The sequence below is a fragment of the Falco naumanni genome, chromosome 2 (genome assembly GCF_017639655.2).
Source record: "Falco naumanni isolate bFalNau1 chromosome 2, bFalNau1.pat, whole genome shotgun sequence".
NCBI classification, from domain to species: domain Eukaryota; kingdom Metazoa; phylum Chordata; class Aves; order Falconiformes; family Falconidae; genus Falco; species Falco naumanni.
In genome coordinates this window covers 59,916,907-59,938,281 of record NC_054055.1, presented here as the reverse complement: position 1 = coordinate 59,938,281, position 21,375 = coordinate 59,916,907, and the positions used below count along the sequence as shown (strand labels likewise).

The window sequence follows — 21,375 nt, the reverse complement described above, 5'->3', positions numbered from 1 at the left end:
TTAGATGTTATGTATAGTAATGGTTACGTTTTGATAGTTCCCTGCCTAACCAGTAATCTAATGTAGGAGTTCCTTGCATGGTGAATTAATTTATTCTTGCATATACACTAATTATATTTTAATGGTTCTTCTTATGACTTGGATACATAAAGTCGAGTAAGTCCAAACCTGCGAAGAAGCTGGCTAAAATATGGACAGTCCTTTAAATGACATAGTGGAAGCTTGCTTTTATTTAAAGGGATTCACTTGATCTATCTAAACAATTGACTATATAGGACCTCCTATGGATTCAGTAAATTTTAATAGGTATGTTGAGACTGAAAACTAGGTGCTTTTGATACAGAACAGTGTGAAAGCATAGATATTCTCTGAAGTATATTAGCAAGTTTAATAAACTTTGTTCTTAACGCTCTTCAAAGTCTATAGTCAACCAACATCAAGTGCTCAGGTTGTTAAGGATTTTAAGTTACAGTGCTTCACAGTGCATTGTCTTCTTCTGAGAGGTTAACAAGAACATATAAGGACAACTATATCCAGGCTAACATAAAAGGACATGTAAAACTGACCTAATTTAAACTGTTTCAAGCTCACCGTGCAACCATACTAGTCTTATTGTATAACATGGAATGCACATAAACGTTCTGAAAAGGGATTTCTTATCTATGATTTAATATGTTCATACAGGTATGGTCGTAAAAAATATGACCTTTTATGTTGACAAACATTTTTCTAGCTTGTTAATTTTTTAGAAAACTAAACACCAACCTACAGAGTAAGCCATTGATTGTATTTCTTTCATGTTGTTCAAGTCATTAATTCCTATCTCTTGCTCTAGCTTTGTCCCTCAGGAAAATTAAATCAAGACTTGGAAGTTACTATTGCTTACCCACACCCACCCTCCACACCACATATGTACACATTGCGTGCCTTGGGCAGATACCAGTTTGTAGTTATATGAATAATCCTATTTGTAGAATTGTATCACATTTTCTTATGATATCATTTTGTGGGAGTGGAGGGGTGGGGTCTTAGTATGCAAATTAAATTTAGACACTTGAATTATGGTCCACCAAAATTACCAGCAACCTTCAGTTAATTTTTGATCAGTACCAACAAATGTTCAGAATCACAACCTTAGCTGGAAATAGCACTCTGGTAATCACTCCACTGTCTTATCAAGATCAGAATGTTGATTAAATTAATCCATCAGAATTTATAAACGAGTATTTTTTCAATGCTGAGACATCTCTTCTTGGAATGACATTAAATTTTCCCAGTGGCCCAGATGTATTCTTATGCACACCTTGCAACTGTAATGCCTAAATTGGTGCCTTTAGCTCTAAAGTAGCCTTTCCAGTTTGAATGGAAGTTTAAGGAGAAAGGTATTAATCTTGCTTGCAGCTGTAGCACATACCATCTTTAAAAAAAAAAAAAAGAAAAAAAAAAGAAAAAAGGCCTTTTTAGGGACGTGAAATGATGTTCAACTCTAAAAGAGTCTGGGAGAACTACTAGGTTCACAAGACTTTACTAATGTTTTCTAGAATATACAATAGGTTGACTTTACAGCATCTTATTCTAGAGTATTTAACTGGAAAAGCAAGCTATGTGTGCCTGCTGCTGGCAAGCAAGTGTAATGAAACCTTTACTAGACCTCATGAAACTAAAACATATTTAGTACCAATGTAATAATCTGGCATATTACACTTCTAGAAAATATATGCTTATGAGTGCTCTGGAGTATGTTTCTTAGGGTTTGATTTCGTTTGTTTTGGTTTTGATATGATGAATGGTTTCATCATATCTGTGAGGAGAAAATGTGGGTGGAGTGTGTGTATGTGGGATCACACCTGTACATTTTTGTTTCTATTGAAACGGCTTATGAAAGGAAGAACTCTGTAGAGTTTTCATGTCTGCATTGACCAAAAATGACATGGGGTGGGGGTGAGAAAAGATAAAAGAACACAGTCCTTAAACTGTAAGATTGACATTTTCAATTCTGTACATTTTGTAACCTGTGGATCTAGGTAAGGATAGAATATAAAGCATAGAATCACATTTTTCCTAATGGTAGACCTTACAAAATGATTTTATGTATCACTAGTACATGTATATACACAAATATTAATTGTGTATATTTTAATATTGAACTCTGATGCCTGAAAACAGCACATTGTAATTTACATTTTAAATTAGATGAAATTGAATGTGGTTTGACACCAGTAATACAGCACAAAATAAATTTAAAGAATAATGTTTCATACTCTAGTATATAATAAAGCAAGTATTCCATGCACACTTTATATCTGTTGCATGTTTTGCTCTAAAATTCATTCAACTAATTTTAAAGATTATAAAATGTATTTGTTTTATAAAACTCCTGAAATACATTATAAATTAGCAATTAGAACTGAACAGATGGGAAAATAGAAAGTATTGAAAATCCCTTCTCCCCCTGTTTTGCTTTTAATCATTTGGTTTCATAGCCAGAGTTCTGTTAGTCAGAAAGAAAATTTTATTTTAATGTAGCAAATATTGTAACTAAGATATTTCCATTTGTCCTAAATTCATAATCCTATGCAGTTGCTAGTCTTTAAGGTAGCCGCGATGTTCATACTACGATGCACCTGCTAGCAAAACCTGCACTTTGCCAAGAGCTGCACGCACTTTATTACCGGTTAAGACAGCAGATGGCTCTCTTGAGTTTTCTTTGCGAAACCTCAAGCAGTAAACAACTGCTCTGCATTTCCGAGACCCGAGTAGAAAGCCACTGTTTTTGATTTCTGGAGTAAGAAACACATTTTCTCTTGTCTGCAGGCATACTGCCCATTTTCACCTTCATTCTTTCCTTTCTTTGCCACCACCCCAAGCATCATATCATTGAGAAATGTCAGTGTGTTTTGGCAAAGGCCCAGTATTTGAAGGAAACTAAAGAAAAGGAACAATAGTAGTAGATAGTATATAGTGAATAGCATCACTGGATAATATAAAGATGTCCTTCCAGCAAAAGGCAATGGGGAACCTATATCTTTTTGGAGAGACTTTCTCATGCAGAAGTTAGGGCTGTATGTATTCCACTCCTAAATGCCTATGAAAAATAATACAGTGGAGGGTTGCCCTTTATTTCACTCGGCTCCCTCTCATTCATTCCTTTGTTTGCAGCCAGGAGCCAGGCCGAGCAGGAGACCTGGGGCTGTGTCCTGTCACCTCCCCCGGGGGTGGCAGGGGATGTCCCAGGGCCGCGCAGGCTCTGCTCGGCTGTCCATGGTGCTGAAGGCAGAGACCGCCCGGGGCGGCCGGGCCGGGCCGGGGCCCCGCTGGGGCGGCGTGCGTGGGTGCGCTTCTGTCCAGAGGGGCCTTAAGGCAACGCTTGTGTCTTGTCCACTGCTGGGAAGTAAGGAAAAGGAAGCAGTATGCAAAACTGCTACAGTGAAATTTAAATAAAACAAAGCAAACTCTCTGTCTAATTGCATTAGTTAAGGTAATTGCAACTCTTGTAAGGAAATTGCTGCTCTGTAAAAATTGCCAGACAGAAAATCCAATGCGTTTTAGCTGAATCTCTTTAGAGACACTTTTAAATAGAATTAAAATGTATTATCCAGATCCGATTGTGCATGTTCTGCTCCTAGTTGGTCTAGTATTAAGAAAAATATCCCTGTATAAGGGAGTTCCCACCATACACTTTTGCCCTCTGTATAAAAATAGCCTTCTGTAGATTAAAGAATTTAGGGAAATAATGGTCAATATCGGAGATGCTGAAGCCTCTGCTGAAACAAGAACCTACCCTTCCCTAGGAGGTTCTGTGTTGCAAAGCACGGAATTATTCCACATGTATATTTACACTTCAAAGACTTTTTTTTTTTTTTTTTTTTTTTTAAGAACCATCTAATAAGAAATTAGAGTATTCTGAAAACAGCATAAAAATGAGGTATTTATTACATGGTATTTCCCTCTGTGAGCATCTGCCCTTCTTTATAGGACAACTCCAATTTTTCCTGTGTAGCTGCTGGCTTCCCTTTTCCACTTTCCTCTAATTAGTTACAACTTTGGGAAGTTTAACCATCAGGCTGGCAGAAAGTAAATCCAAAAAACACTGAGCTTCTTATTTGAAAATGGAGAAGACCCAACAGAAAAAAATAAGGAAAGAAATAAGATGTTCTATTTTGGATGGTATTTATTATCTGCAGTGTCTTGTGAGCTCCTTGGGGCAGAGAGTCCTTAGGTATTCTGTATCTAGTGAGCTTGGTTGGTGCTTGCTCAAGTGCTCCAAGACTATGAAAAAAAATTAAGAAATAATTCTGCATGTGCTGATGATCAATACATCTACCTACTGCAGCTGTTTGTGGGTGCCCTACAGAATTCCTTCGGTATTTCTGAAACCTCAGTAACCAGTTTGCACTCAGAGTTAAAAGTCTGCTGTTGCTATAACATTTTCTCCCAAAGAGCCCGTGTTGGGTTGGGTGGAAGGTCCCCTCAGCCTCGTAGGCGTGTTTCTTCCTCACGGCTCTAAAACCTGCGCTTTGCATGCAGTAAAGACCCCTCTCCTGTCGGCCCACACCCCTGCCCCGTCCGTGCCCGGGGTGAGGAGGTGCGGTCGGTTGCCCCTTCCCGCAGAGGGGCTGCGCCGGGCGGCGGGCCCTTCACCTGCCCCCACAGCTCCCCCGCCCGGGGCACGGCGACAGGTGCCGGTGTCGCCGCCGAGGGCGGCTGCCCGCGGGCAGGGCGTCAGGGAGCCGGTGCGAGGAGGTGGCAGGAGGGTGCCTGCAAGGGTGCCCGGCTGGGCGGCGGAGGACGGGAAGGGCCGTACGCCCCTCCGGCAGCGCCCAGCACCCCGCTTCCCGGGGGGGAGGGGGGGGGGGGGGCGCTCCGCACCCAGCCAGCCAGAAAGCTCAGGGGAGACGAAGGCAGCTGGCGGCGGGTGCGCCGGGAACCCGCTGGTTCCCACCCGAAAACGGCATCAGCAACACCGCTTCCCTCCCGCCCCTCGCCCCCTTTGCTTTATTCCCCTGTCTTTCCCCATCCCTCCTCCACCCCCTGCCCCCTCGCCGCCCCTCGCCTTGGGGAGGAAAAAAAGCTCCAGCGGTGCGTGCCTCTGTGTGTGTGTGCGTGTGCGTGTGTGTGCGTGCGTGTGTAGGGGAGGCTGGAGCGGGGTGGGACCGAAGAGCCGTGATTACAGCTCTCCCCCGAGAAGAAGATTGCTCTCTCCAGATGCTGATTTCTGAAGCACTTGGCAATCACCGGGCAGGAGCCTGGAAGAGGCGGCGGTAGCCGCCCCGGCCGCGGCGATGGCAGCGGCGGGCGAGCGGGCGGTGGCGGCGCGGGGCTGAGGGGCAGCGCCGGGAGGCGACGCTGCCGGCCGGACCCGACCCGACCCGACCCCACCGGGCGCGGCTCTGCCCCGAGTCCCGCTGGCTCCGCGCCGCCGGGCCGCCCGCAAACACCCTCCGCCCGAGCAGGTGCCCCTGCGCCGGGGGCAGGCCGGGAGGGGCGGCGGGGGCACCCATGCGGTGACCCGCGGCGGCAGCTCCCGCGGGCCACGGGGCGGGGGTGCCCCGCTGCAGCCGCGCCCCGGGCCGGAGGAGGCTCCCGCTCGCCCGCGCTCCCGGGGATGGGTCCCCGCCGGGGCTGAGCGCCCCGCCGCCGCCCGCCCCCCTGCCCGTCGCGGCGCCGGCCGGCGTGGGCGAGCCGGCGAGCAGCCATGGCAGCGGCCATCGCCAGCGGTTTAATCCGCCAGAAGCGGCAGGCGAGGGAGCAGCACTGGGACCGGCCCTCGGCCAGCAGGAGGCGGAACAGCCCCAGCAAGAACCGCGGGCTCTGCAACGGCAACCTGGTGGACATTTTCTCCAAGGTCCGCATCTTCGGGCTCAAGAAGCGGCGGTTGCGGCGCCAAGGTGCGTCCCTGTGGCCGGGCCCGCCCGGGGGGCTCCCGGGGGGGCGGGCGGGAGGGGGCAACCTGTGGCGAGAAACTTCCCGGGCCGGGCGCCGCCGCGGCGGCAGGCGCCAACTGCCGCCCCCGCTCCTGTCAGCGGGCGGCTCCCGGCTCCCCGTCAGCGGGCGGCGGTTCCGGGAGCTGAGGGGCGCCGCGGGCCCCCGCACCCCAGGGTCGGGACCTTGAGGGCCCGCCTTGCCGCCCGGCTGCCTGCGCCGGTGCCGCCCGCTCCGCCCGGTGCGCCGAGGCCGGCGGGCCCTGAGGTGCTGATGGGGGCAGGTGGGCGCCGGGGCGGGAAGCCCCGCGGGGGAGGCAGCCGGCGTGGCGGGAGCCCTGCCTGCCGTCCCGCCCGTCCCCGGCTCGCCCGTGTTTTCCCTTGAAGGACAAGGAGCACACAGCGCGGAAAGCTTTTTAAATTGTCCGGGGTCGGGGAAGCGTCGCTCGCCGCTCCCTTCCTAGAGCTGCCCGCTTGGCTTCGGCAGGCGCAGCCGGGCCGTAGCGCAGGGGTCCCGCTCCCCGCTGCCCGGGCAATTCCCGGTGGCCGAAGTGGGAGGCGCGGGGTGGCCGGCAGCCGTGGGAGAGCTGCTCCGCACCCCTGCGGGGTCCCAGGTGCGGGTCTACCTGCCCGCTGACAGCCTCGGGTCACGGCCTCATCATACAGACGAACAAGTTTTGCAGGCAGCTCTTCTTTGGCGTTGATGGCCGCCAGTCAACTGAGACGACTAAAACTGGTACCATGATGACTGCATTTTATCCAGGACTTTGTATCGGAACCCTAGAAATAAAAGGAGTTAAATGCTATTGCAATGACTTCTCTTTTTTTTTTTTTAATTTTTATTTTGTGGGATTCAACTCAATACTCAACAGCGTTCTGAAGTGGTCATGACTTGTTTTGTAGTTGCCCTCAGAAACAGGTTGCTTTAGAGCAAAAGGATTGTGTCATGAGGAGTGGAAATGTTAACTATCACTTGAAACGTGGCCAATACCTACCAGTCAATGGTAAGGTACAGACCACCCTTGTTACATTAGAGAATGCCACCATGTGTTGTAGTTTGGTATGGATACTATAGCTCCTCTTTAGGTTGGGTTGGAAGATAATTTTAAGAAGCGTAATCGGGGATCTGTCCTGATTGATCCTTTCAGCACTTTTTCCTGTGCTTCATACTTGAAATAGCATAAACTGACAAAATCCATGCAATTTCACTTTTACACGTCTTTATTACTGCAAGGATTATTTCTTGTAACTCCTATTGCAAGCTAAATCTTGCCATTTTTAGGTAGCACAGTGATATAGAGAAGATCAGTGAGAACATGTCAGTGGCAAAATCTGGGGTGGCTTATTTTTAGGCAGCCTGCATGTGTGCTTAGAAAGAAGACTAGAGTACTTGGTTTGTGATGGTGGATTTATATGTGTGATACTTGTTCATGAGAACAAGTTTAGAGGGATTTGCTAACTGAGCAATCAGGTTCCCAATCACCTGTGCAGTCTTATTTGCGGGAAAACTCTGTATTTGGTTATATTACAGTTTGAGGAGATGACTGTCTCACAGCACGGAGATGGCAAATATTTTCTTAAGTAGGAAGGGTCTTAAAAGATATGTCAGCTCATCCTTTTTTATTCATTCATTTTTCATAAGGCACTTTGTGACATTCTTGAATAAGAGAACTGGATTAGAATGTAACTCAGCTGTTAACCCATAACACTGGTACAAAAGATTTCACTAAGAATAATCAGAACAAGTGGTATTCGCTATAAAGTCTGCAGCATCAGATCCCTGAGTTTATTTTCTCTAAGAATTCCTCACATGGAGACATGGTGATATTTATCCATTGATTTATGTTAAAGTCTCAGAATTACAGCGCATCTGTAAGAATTCCTGCTGAAAATGCTACTGTTCCTTTTACTGTATATGTTCATGATGCGTGAAGCGATACATGGAGTACCTGTGGATTCAAAGTTGCATGCTATTTAGGAGGGAAAATGAAGAAACAATCAAACAGAAGCCATTATTTCAACAACTTATGCAGAATAATTTAGAATGAATAATCATTTGGGAAAAAAACACATTTTATAAGGCTGAATGCTTTAAAAGTACCTTATATGAGTTACCAAATGAACATTTATGAGAGTCTCTTTTTAGTTTTCCTAAACTAAGTTAAATGACCACTGAATACTTCACTGAAATCACACTGTCAAGCCCATTAATGTAAGTCTTTGCCAAAGAAAATAGGATGTATTTCAAGACATCTGTTGTCACAAAGGTGCTATGGGATTTTGACAAATATACCTTGTGTAAATGACATGCAGAGTGTCACAAGAGCATTATGAAAAATAAGCTAATCAAGGTATGACAGACCGTCCGTAGCATTCTCATACAATTAAATGGAAGAGTAGAAGTGTACGTAAGTATTTGTTAGGTAAAGCAGTAAAAGTTAGACTGTATTTCTCATGGAATAAAAAAAATATTTTCCTATGTACTTACATATTAAAAATAAATGTCTTCCCATCTCTAAAACAGTCAAGCAGCAAAAGCTAGTGGTGCTGCTTTTTGAATCAAAAATATACATTTACTCTTGTATGTACATGTGTATGTAAATTAGATAAATAGAAATGCACAATGTGTGCACACTTACCAACATATCAGCCAACTTTTGAAAATAGTCTTTATTTTTAAAGTCTTCAGAAAAAATACCTGTTAGTACTGTTCTTGTTCAGTGGGATTCATTTGTGAACAATTGGAAGTTACTATGAATACACAACATACTAAAATCTTAGGTGTCCCCAACTGAATATAGTTTTTTTGTTCTGCCATTGTGGCTAATTTTCATGGTCTTTCCTTTAGGGGCATACTAAAATATCAACAGAAGTGTGTTTTGGAACACTAACATTTGGGAAGGGTAGCATTAAAGATACACCCAGGAGCTCACTCAGGGTAAAGGGTAACATTTGCATTTGCTTATATGCTGGCTCTAAAGATAGATGCAACGGTAAACAGCTTTTCTAAAACTTTGATTAATGAATTAAACTGGCAATGTGATTTCTGTGGGAGACCTGTGTGATAATCTATTGAGTCGATGAAACCAGTTTCATTTACTGGACATCTTTGATTCATATTGTTTAGTATTATGATATTTCAAATTTATTTCATCTTTATTTAATTCTACCTGCCATCTGATGAAGAAATCACTGTCATTAATTTCCGGATAGCCATGAAGCCAAGATCTTGCCTGACACTGATGCCAGACATCAATCAATTATGAATCATCCTCTCCTGGATTAGAGGTTGTTCAGTCATAATGGTTTAATTTACATTAATATAATCACAAATGGGAGAACTGACAGACAAGATTTTGAGTCTTCATGTGAGATAACCTTATACATCCTGGGGCTACTCAATAAAAAAAGAAAATAAATGTCAGTACTTCACCTAATGCAACTACAGCGTGCAGAGATTAAAAAAGTATGCTTGTCACTAGCGCAAATTCAAACTTCTCAGCCTGTATTTTCATCTAGATATCTAGCTTCTTTGCTAATCTGAAGAATCATTGTTTGGTTAATTAGGTCCCTTGAGAATATTCTACTGGAAAATACTCAACATTTTAATGTATTAAAAACCAAGTGTGATGTTTACTGTTTCTGTGTGGTAATACCACATTAAGACTTCTAAATTTATCGAGAGAGTGTATGGATTTTGGAATGACTTGGACTCTGATTTTGCTCATTAGTATTTATGAGAAAAAGAGACCTAGGGAACATGTTCAGAAGATGCACTGATTAGATTTTATTGCCTCTACAAAGGTAATTTAATTCTCCAAAGAAAGCATTTTTTGAAAATTCCTTAGAATATTAGCTAATGTTTTGCAGCCGATGTGGGAGTGGCCCATAATCTCAGATGTAAGGTAATTCCCTGTATATGTAGTGCCTTAAGTAGTTTTTAGTTCTCCTACTTGTGGAACGGTGTAAGTAGAACTGAATGGTGCACATGGGTGTATGTGCCTCATTTCCTAAAGCTTAAGAAAGTGCGTTGAATCCCTGTCAGTTAGTTCCAGCATCCATTGATCTGACTTGCTCCAAGTTGCAGCAGACCAAAACCTGTAGCTGCACTCTCCTATGTGACTGACCTCAGAATTAATTCTCCTTGGCAGTTCACTAAAGACAAGAGCATCTAGGTGCAAGACCATCTAGTTTTCTGGTTGCTGAACTTATGTTACTTACTCTTCACTACTTTTCTTCAAATGAAATTGACTAATCCACAACCCTTTTGGAACTACAAACCCAGGCTTAACAGGATATATAAGAAATTTTTAATATTTCAAAATTTTTCCTTCATTGCTGCTAATCTGTTCAAAGGACTGCGTGATCATCACACACTGAAAATGTGTAAATATGCTGTATGTCATGTGAAATATTCTAAACTTATTTTAAATTTATTTTGGAACGTGTGGTTTGCTAAACTCAGGGTCAAGTTTTCTTTCCTGTGTGTTCAGTATTTCACATATACCCTGTGCTTGCTAAGGGAAGCTTTAAAAAAATGTAATGTCTGGAATGTAATTCTCTGTTCTGAATTGGTCTTGGTGGCTCTAAAATTGATGAATGGGATGTTTTTGAGAGGAAATGGGGAAAAATAACTTTAAAATGGTAACATAATTTTAGCGACTATTGATTTTTAGAAATACCTAGAATAACGGGCATTTAACATACATGTAGGGCTGTATCTGTTATTTCAGAATATCTCCTGTTTAATGCTAAACAAGTAGAAAAACTTAACTACACCCATTGTATATCTTAAAATGTGCTAAAAGTAGGTATCAGATAAGTTCAGAAAGCAGAAAGTGTTTTATAAATACTCTAAGTGTGGTACTAGTTGCAAGTTAAGATTTCTTTGACATTTCTTAAAGACTTCAAAGCTGTTTTGGCTTGAGTTCCTTGCTTCTTTTGTCTATAAAGTATTGTGTTTGGATTTTGGGGGGCAATTCTTTCTTCCTGATAAGCATTGGTTTTCATTTATTTACCTCAGGAAGTTTGCATATCTGGAGGATATGTGAAATCGGAGGAACCAAGATTTTATTTTTCCTATATACAACCATTGCTTTTCACTACCTTCACTTGGTAACTGGCAATTTAACTCTTTGTTAGCAAATGAACTCTTCAGTCTTGAGTGATCTTGCTGGATCTTCAAAATTCAGGCAGCTTCCATCCACATATAGTGAACTTTTTTTGTAAGGTATATCAGTTATTGTATCTATTAAACGTATTGTAGAACTACATTATCTGGTTAATAGAAATATAAAGGGAGATTACCATATATGTGGTTTCTGATTCATGGTGACATAGTGAAAGAAAAGTTCTTGGCAAGGTCAGGTTTCTATACTGTATTTAAAGACAGGATTCTGTCTTTTAACGATATATAATCTATTAGTAGATGTCATTTTCTGAGGGTATTTCAGTCTGTTAATTTGAATTAAACTAAACTGAGTGCTTAAAACTCATTTTGAATAATGAACTTTAAAGTCAGCAGCTTATAAACAGCAGTAATTAATTTTAATACAGAGCTAACACTCCGGAAGTTTATTACAGAAAACTTTGTGGTTAAAGTCTTTTGATTTAGACTCTAAGCATAATTTAGAAAATTGAAAATACACAACTGTGGATACCCATTTTTCACAATGAGTAAACAGAGGCCTATCTTGCTTGGTCGTATGTAAGCTCCTTTCTGTCTTGGGCAAGCATTAGAGTTAGTGACAGATGGGAAGATACACCCCAATGGCATGTAGTCTTACTGCACCATCAGCTTTTTCTGAAACCCTTTGAAACTGGTACATTTTTGTTCTCAGGAGCTGTTAGTGCTAATTCAGATCTTATGCTCAGCCATACACTGAGTGGTGTGAAAATAGAAAGAATATATGATACTACATTCCATGGTAGAAAGGGATAAGAAAATCAGTAAAGCTTTGAATTTCTTTATTGTGACATAAAATCAGCAACCTGCATTCATTGCATCGTAGACCATAACATTTCTGTACATTAGGGGTTTAGTTTATCAATTATATAAATGAGATAACTCGATTATATCAAGTTTGGATCTTCCAATACATTATCCTATGGGACTGAAAATGAGGGAACATACCCTTTCCTGGTGCCAAGAAAGAAACTAGCTGCTTTTGGTGCCAGGATTTAGGAATACATAATTGGATCAAGTTAGGCAGGAGTCAAGTCCAGGACTCCTATTCTGTCGGTATGTTACAAACGATAGATGCTTTCAGCATATCCCGAAATAGATGACATTACTTAAATTTACATTTCTATAAATAATCTATAACTAAAGAAGATGGAGAATTTTGCTGTTTCAAAGGAAAGTTAATGTAAGACTGAAAGAAGTTAACAGTAAAAGTTTCATATGAAATTTAAATAGATGGACTATGTTAAAAAAAAAAAAAAAAAAAAGATAAACTTGTTCCCTTGAGGTTTTCAGGATCCCAGGTTGTTTTGGTTGTCATTTCATAAAATCGTGAGTACAACCTAATAAACATGATATTGGTTGTTCATATTATATGAAAAATAGATTTTCATAAATGAAACTAGAGAAAGCTGACTGAAATAGGAATGTGCAGTACATCCTTTCTCTGGGATGTAAAGTATAATCTCTAGGATGTAACTAAACAATTTAATTAAATCTGTGGTCTTGAGTCTAATCCCTTGCCCAGGTAAAGAGGTATAGAACTTTTGGCATCTGAGCTACTGTGCTATGAAACTGCCGTAAATTGAATCAAAATTGGACTTCTAATTGGCAGTAATGACCATAAATAAATGACAGAACACAGAATTTGTTTAAAACATTAAATCAAACATTTTATTTAATGTAAGAATAATTCAGTATTATGAAACATAAGCACGCAGTCTTTTTCTCTCTGTAGAAGTTATTAAAAAAGGAAAGTAAAAATAAAAGTTCTTCTTAATTAACTATAATTTCTATTGCAAAGCGTGCTATTTCTGCTTTATTTTGCAAACTCCAAGATGTATCCAATACACTAAGTGTAGCAGCTGCTGCTCCAGCTCTGGTACTGTGAAGCCTGGCTCCAGAAAGCATGTAGTTTTGGTTGCTAGACCATTTCTAGTGTTTGTGGGTTTTTTTGGTTTTTTTTTTTTAAATGCAAATGAGAGAAAGGAAGTAATGATTTTTTTAAATTAGTCTCCAGTTTTTAATGGTTCATTGTACAGGTAAACCTGAGTGGAATTTCATGTCCTAATGAAAAGCGACTTTTCAAGCCTCAAGGCATTTTTGTAACTGAATTCCAAAGTCACTCAGGAAACAACAGATATGTCAGGCTTAAGGAAAGGTCAGCATATTTCTTTGCAGTGGAGATACTTGTGGAACTATGAGCCTGGAGGTGGGAGCTGGTCTCGGGGTCTCCATTAATGCAGTAATACATTATATATATTTCTAGTTTGGTTTTGCTGAGAATTTGCACTCCTGAGTGTTATAGAGAGATTCACTTCCTTACTTACCATATAAAGCTAGAGCAATAGAGTTTTTTTACTAAAATTACTATGCTTCTATTGTCTTTTCTGTAATGTGAAAGAAGGATGTCTTTGAAAGACAACTGTTTACTTCAGAATTCTGTGATCATTTATGGTTTATATACACCTACTTATATGAAAACATTACATATCTCTAATGCCTAGATTATATTGGTGCTCTTCTTTAAAATGTATATTCTGTAATGAAACAGTGAATACTTAACCAACAAGAAGTCTATTGCAGTATGATACTTACATTTCTTTCCAAATTAGTGTTTTTCGTATAAAAGCAGACTTAATTTTTGTGATTAGAACAAAGCACATGACGTTTATTGGCAATTCATAAAGAACAGTCTATTTGCTAGAGCATAAATAAAATAAATACGTTTTTATTTATTTATTGGTTTAATCCATGATCACTTTTTCTTTTTTTTTAAGAGCAGCTTATGACAAATTGGTATGTTCATAAATGTGGTGAAGTGAGGTTTTTCTCCAATCATTCTCCCTTGTAACCTAAACATTTTAGTTCATAGATTATAGTTCATAACTGTTCCAAAATCTTGCAACATTTACTGAGTGTTCAGTTGTTCACAAACTTACTACTTTATGCATTGTGAATATTCCATCTTAAACAGATGCTCCTTTCATTTTCATCTATGTAGTTTATGTATAACTGAGACTTGAATTACTCTACCTTAATTAGTGGTTTGTATCTCTTAAAATGAAATTCTGATGAGTTGAAAAATTTGCCACTAGAATCTGTATACCAGTGACTATGAAATAAATGAACTCTTAAACTTCGCTGCTCTAATTTCTTTCACTTTTCTTGCTGTGTAATTGGAACAGTTCCTTCTTTGTAATCTGAACAAATACACATTAAATGTGTAGTATTTTATTCCCAAGAGCATTTTAAACTGTTATTTAATCCAACAAAAGTAAGATTCCATCAACTATGGAATTTCTATGATGTAGAAACTGGCATTGCAGGAAGGGTTTTTTTACAGCCTTTTGGATTTTAGCAAGTCTCCCCTTGTGTCCCCTGCAAGTCTTGTCTTGTCAGAGCTCTGTCCAGGCTTGTACCTGGAGGTATAATTATGGCATCAGTCCTGAAGATCACCCATGCTTGCCTTCAAGCAAGTAGAGCTATGATTTCAGGTTGAAGACTTAAGTGTGGTTGTCTACCCTTTTTCTTATGTAGGGACAGACAAAATTAATAATGGATTCTTCCTGCTATTAGTTCCTTTTCATTATCTTATGAATTATCTTGGACCATGACTGTGCCAAGAGGTAGGACTAATTATAAAATAATACAGAATACTACAGAATTTTTTTTTTAATAGGAAACTGTTCCTGGGGTTGAAAAGTCGAGAGAGATTGATCTCTGCAGATGCAGGTAGTCTGAAGAAATGCAAACCTTTGCTGTTTCTAGCAAATAGTATTGAACTTAGCTTATGTACGTTTTAAGGATTTGAAAAAATATATATTTCTCCTAAGAAAATCCCTAGAAAATTATTAATAGTGAACAACATACATTCATAATGATCAGCTCTCACTACCAAGCAAGTTACTTTTTCATTTGAATAGCTTTATTTGGATAATAAGTTTTGTGTTTATTAAAGACTCCAGAGTCTGGTGCACAGATTATTTATACCATTTTTATAAACATTAAAAAATGAAGACTGTAGTGTTAACTTCCTTTCCAGCATAGTTTTGGCTTAAAATAACAGTCTGGATTCTGAGAAGCTTTTTTTTTTTTTTTTTTCCTTCTCTGAAGATGGTTTTGTGCAGAGATTACTTTATGGCTGAACACTTCCAGGCATTAGGTTAGTAAATCCCACTCCATTATTGCTTCCAGTTATATTTTAGTTTTCTGACAAAGTGGAAATAACTGTCATTCTAGTTCTTGTGTCCATAGACTTCTGCTAAAGCAAGACAGAGACCTGTTTCCACAGAGCCTCAGTAATGATTTTTGTGGCAATATTGAAGGAAAAAAAAAAGAGATAAACCTTATTGAATTACAGCTTTAAAGGTCAGATATCCCCAAATTTGCAATTTGTGTACAACTAAGAAATTTAGCATTTAGCTCTTTTGTAGATGTAAATTTATTCATGAAATTCTGTGTGTAAGTAGCTTATATATGCTAAACAACTGCAAGGTTGTGATGTTACAACCCTAAAAACAGATCTTTTGATGTAATGCACATGATTCTGGAAATCTGTAAAAATTATATGTAATGCTCTGTATAAAAAGTATGCTGTTTTAAGCTCTATGTTAAATGAGGAAAAAAGTTATGCATGTAAATAAATCAAAATGAGTGGATGGCTCAGAATATATAAATTACAGCATTTAGAAAACCCTGAATGTTACTAGTAAGCAGTTACCTTTCTTTGGAAACAGTGGATATCTGTAGAGATAAGATGATTGACTCCAAAGCACAGAAAGAAAGAAAAACTAAGCCATTCCTATTAGCCATACTCTAGTTTGGGACTTACAGAGAGGTATATCAGGACTCTCAGACATTTTTGTCTCAAAAGCATGTCGCAGTTAACAACAGAGAAACAAAGACTCATCAGGTTTCCTATGCGGTTAAAAGGATCTAAAATCAGTGTAGGTTAACCCTGAATGATCTGATTGTAGTTAAACCAAGGTATGAATAGTCATCTGTATCTCGTTGTTGCAGTAACAAAGTAGCAGGACCAAGCCAATAGCCATCACAAGGTCACTTAATGGTACAAATCAATCAACCAGTTATCACCCTGTTTACCAGGGGTTTACGTTGCAAACATAATGGTTGAAATGAACTACTGGCATAAGCAAACATTTCTGTTGAGTTACTGGGGTAGCTTTCTAGGTCGTTGGATGGCAGTGGGCAGGTCTTATTCAAAGTTTGTCAGTGATAAACAGTCAAAAATTCAGGATCTGACTTGCTGAAACTCTCTACTTGCAGAGCTCCAATAATAGCAGCTAAAAAAACATGGTTTGAGCAGCCTGAGTGGCACAAGTATGAGGAACATAGTGAATCTTGTCTTAAAAAATGTTTATGCTTAGAGGTTCTTAACCGTAATTTTGTCAGCTTGTTACCAACTTCACACAGTATTGGTATTTTGGTTTTCACAGTTCGCATTTATTTTGAATATAGGGAGGGATGTAAGGAAGATAAGCCTGTTTTCTACTCTTTGCAAACAAATGGGTAGGTATAAGTAGTGTAAGGGTGAGGTATAAGGAAAGTGGGGAATGCATTGCTGGTAAATTGCTGATGCTATTATTTCAAAAGCACTCACTACAAATTTTGGCTAAACTTTAACAAAATTCAGTCATGTTAAGGTGTAGAAAGGATAAGTTGAATGCAACTGAGCAACCTGCCTAAAGATGTAAGTACTTCTAGATTAAACGGATTTGTAAAGACAATGTGATTTTTAAATTTTTAATTATTTCTATCCTGATATTAATATCCATCTAGGACATAATTGGGGTTGTTTGGAGCAGTATCTTTGAATTTATGATTCTTACTTATATAGTCGGATTAACTCCAGTTCATAATTACAGTAGGGAAACCAGCCACATTTGAAGCCTGAAGCAGCAAAAAGGTTTTGCTTCTTTTTACGCATTTTTGTTGCTGTTAATTGTATCAAGGATGACACAGACTACTACAGACAAGACCTGACATAGAAACATTCTTTCACTATTTGCTATTTATTTTTATTATTTGCTCTGTTTTATATGAGATGCAGTTAGTTTTTGTGTAATAGTTTGTATGTGTCATGGAGTTAGTTCCAATTGATTTCCAGATAGATGTTTGCTATTACATAGGAACAATTTGGGCGTATGCTGTTTACTTTCCAGGGTAGTTCAGATGTGACACCAGAGGACTAATGGCGCAACTCTCGTCCTGAGTCCAATAGATTGTGGCATACTGAATTCTTTTTTAGGGATATGTCATAGCTGTGTAGGAGGTGAAAAAATGTTTCTTCACTTCTGCCATAGTATCAGCAATGTCTCGCACAGTGGCTTTAATATGTTGACAGCTCAGTGAGTCCTGAATGCCTCCATTTGGCTATTGGGTTGAATTTTTATCTTTTATCCCTGTGAAGGTTTTGGTTGGTTTTGTTTTTTTAAGTAACATGACAATTACACAGTTTTGGACTCTTCTGTTTACTGCCATGGAAACAGAAAAGTGTCTTTTGGGGACAACTATTGAAATGCCAATAAATTTTGTCTTGTATCCCTAGTTGAGCTTTGAGAGAACATTTTCATGATGTATTGGACCTTGGTTTTTCTGCATACTGGATGCAATTGAGCTTTCTGCATTTTGAGTGTAGTGGCTAGTTATGTTTATTCTCTCTTTGTAGAGAAGCACTGGATCAGTGTTTTTTAAACAGTTGAGAGGCACTTGATCAGTGAGCTCATTCTGAATATTGTTAGTTTATTTATTTATTGGTATCTAAGCACCTATTTCAGGGGAAGATGAGGAGATCGACCCCAATAAAGAAAATTATTCATTCAGACTCTGTATTTTGAGCAAGCTAGAAATTTTCCTATTTGCATTCCCAAAAGGGAAGAAGAAATATGGATTTCTATAGCTCTGAAAACCCTTTGCCACCACCTTTGCCTGTAAACTTTAGCACAGATGCTTTTGAAAGGGAACAGGATTGTTTTCCAACCATCCCAACACTTAGCTGCTCAGTCCTGCCATTTGGGGTCACAGGGATTATGTGCTGCTATCCTTCTGCATTGTGAATGTGAAACTGAAAGAAGGTTAGCCATGAGGCTGTAGCTCAGTCATTACAGTTAGATCAACCAGCATTGGATCTTGCCTCTTGCTCCAGTGGGACCAGCGGAACAGGTGCCATAGGGCTTACACGCTGCTTGTGTAACTATGTGCTTGCAAATTAAATCAGAAAAAACAGCAGAAGGGAGGGAATAAGTTGTTTTGACTATCCTAGCAACAGGATGCAGGTATAGATACATAATACATGTAGATCAGTTGTGATATTAGATGTTATGGTTGTGCTGGATATTTATGTGACAGTTGTGGCAAATATATACAGTTGTGATGTTGCTTCCATGAGCATGTGGACTCTAGAGGAGAAGGATATGACTCTCTGATGTAGGCAGGGCCATAGTTATCTTTGGCTGTGCTGTGACAAAGCTTAGACCACTGGAAGGCATGTTGCCTTAAGCCCACACCTGGAGACCACACAAAACTCAAAATTAGAGTTTGTGGTCTTCTTCATAAGCAGCTCCTAACAGAAGGACATAGCAGTGCATTGGAAATTACTCTGGCTGCTTAAAAGCTTCAGCCTGGAAATCAGAGTAGTAGTAATATCAACAACTTATTACACAAAGCTGTTCAGAAAATGACTGTACTGTCATCTTGGAAAACAAACTGACATTTAGGTTTGTGGATTTTTTTCATTGCAAAGCATGCTATGTTTTCTGTTTTGTCAGAACGACTTTTCCATTCAAAGCCTGTTTTGACAGACCCGTCTTGACTGGGCAGTACTGTATAGCCATACTAGTAAGGCACCTGATTACCTGAGGGGGGACCCCCCCCCCCCCCCAGAAGAAAAAAAAAAAAAAGGTATACATATATTGTTTCATCTAAAAATCTATGGTAGGTATACAAGACTTATCCAGAAAGTACTGTAACATGAATTATTCAGGGTTTAACTTTTATTAGTTCTTAAATGCCTTTTATCTGCCATGATCCTGCAGTTTCATGTATTAAAACACAACCAAGGGGAATAACAGTCGGTTTGTGACAACCAACTACCTGACAGCAGTTACGTGATTTCAGTCAGTGGAGTGGAGCTGGCAGCAAAGTCAGGCTTCGCTATGCGTGGAGAGACATTTAAAGATGAACAATATAGAAATGCAGCCAAACAGCTCTGAACTTTGGGTCTATTCCAGTATCCTCTGTGTATTTCACTGTGTTTAATTTTCTTACAGCTTTCTGCTCCTAAAACAGACAGATAGCTGGAATTGGTTTCAATTGTAAGAGGAAAATAAAATATAGGCAGTTTGTTCTGGGATTGCAAGTTTGGAACCTGCTAATGACTATAACCAACTTTTGTACAGGTTTTGGTAAAATCAAAGACCTTGATTCCATTTTGCTCATTTCTGTATCTACAGAAGTTACATGTATCTTTCAAGAACGAGGCTTTAATTCTAGCACATGAAGCTGCAGAACTTGCTTCTGGTTCTGAGTTCACCGCTGGAAGTAGCAAGGAAGGCTGTGAGAAGAGCCGTTACAGCACATTAGAAGTAGCCCTAGCACTAGTAGATATATGAACAGACTTTTTGATAGGGAAAAAGTGCATTTAGTGCTGTGCAAAATAACTATTGATGATTCTGATGTCCCTCTGGCCTTGGTTAGAATTTTAGGTTTTAATAGTGGTATAGCTTTAACTATGGAAACTTCAGAGCTGCTAACACTCAGGACTTTTATGACCCTGTCCTTTATACCTGTGCCTGACCCTTTTCTACACTACTGCTAAAATGGACCAGTGAGGAGTGGACAAGTAAAAATTGCAGCATGGTCCGTGCTGTCAATTTTGGTTTAGTTTGCCTAAGCCATATAAAGGCAGCTTAGTGGAATCTTTAGATAAGGTAAAATATATGACACTGCCTAAAATCCCCTAATCACCTGGAATGGGTTGTCTTCATTTTTTCATCACACCTTTCCATTTCCAGACATTTTTCATCCCTGATTTCTTTTCAGACACACCTGACTGGTAATGAAAGAATATTGCATTTCATTCTTGATGGTCTTTAGTAGGTGCATGAAGATCAGATATTGCAAGGGAGACGAAGCTGAGGGAGGATGGATAGCACCACACAAGCTATGTGAGATATAGTGAGGGACAGTGAGACCTGTTTTTATAGAGAAGGTTATGTTCTTTATACTTATGGGATTTGAAGGGGAAAAGCAATATATATGTGGGTATTCTTCTATAACGTGGGTATTCTTCTATTTGAGAAGCCAGGATGACCGTAGTACTAATTTAATGAACTTTTAAAGAAAAAAACATTCTAACAAATGTGTCTTTCCAAGTAATCTTGCAGATACAAGGTTACTTAGCTCACAGTTTTGAAAGAGGAACAGAAATATTTTCTGCTGCAATTAAAGACAGATGATTTTGTCTTTCAAAAGGATAAAACTATCTCTACAAAGACTTGTCGTTATGTTAAAGTTGAATCAAAAATACATCTGCTGTTATGTTCGTGTTCACTTTTAATATAAAGAAAGATACCCATGGATTTGTTTGAATGGAGTCTTTAAAAAAAAAAGAAGACAGGCTATTATTTGTCTCAAAGAGTCAGACTTGATTTAAAATATAACTAAAAACATTCTGTTGGTGGAGGTTTTACTGGATGCTTACTAAAATGAGTCATTTTTGGCATCCAGACAAATTTCAGTATGTTGCATTGGTCTTCCAGCTTACATTCTTAGAGGAGTTGCACTATCAAATATAAGCAAACATGCCAAACTTCAGACACAGAGGCACAACAACATATTAGGTTTAACATCAAGAGTTGTGTGGGTTGGAAAGTTCCAGTCATTACAAGGAAGCAGAGATAAGTATGGTACCTGGTTTAGCAAAATGAGTTAAGAGTATGCTTTAATAAATTAGCTAGCTTCATTTATATAGGATTTGTTTATGGCAGCTCTACTGAACATAAATTTTGTAAGGGTTTGTGCCACTTTGTTTTCACATAATGACAAAGGAGTAATGACAGCAGTAAGTAGGCTTCACCTCTGCTAGGAAGGGTAGAACGGTGCACATGTGTGTGCACTAAATTTGAGATGGTCTATTGCTGTTGTAGCAGTAGTGAAACTGCGCTGATGAATAAAGATTGTTTTGAACATCTGTGTAATTTATTTTGTGACTTGTTCAAGTGACCTGTTGTGCTATGTTCAGTTGTATTT

At 39.7% G+C, this 21,375-nt stretch overlaps 1 protein-coding gene across 1 annotated transcript in view; it reads left to right on the top strand.

Annotated features, from left to right (window-relative positions):
• Window positions 1-5,174: 5,174 nt before the first annotated feature.
• FGF14 (fibroblast growth factor 14) overlaps window positions 5,175-21,375 on the top strand; it is a 140,228-nt gene continuing 124,027 nt past the window's right edge. Inside the window, exon 1 of the mRNA XM_040584473.1 lies at window positions 5,175-5,888. Within this exon, the coding sequence (XP_040440407.1) occupies window positions 5,696-5,888 (193 nt within the window). The 5' untranslated portion in view covers window positions 5,175-5,695. The remainder of the gene's footprint in view (window positions 5,889-21,375) is intronic.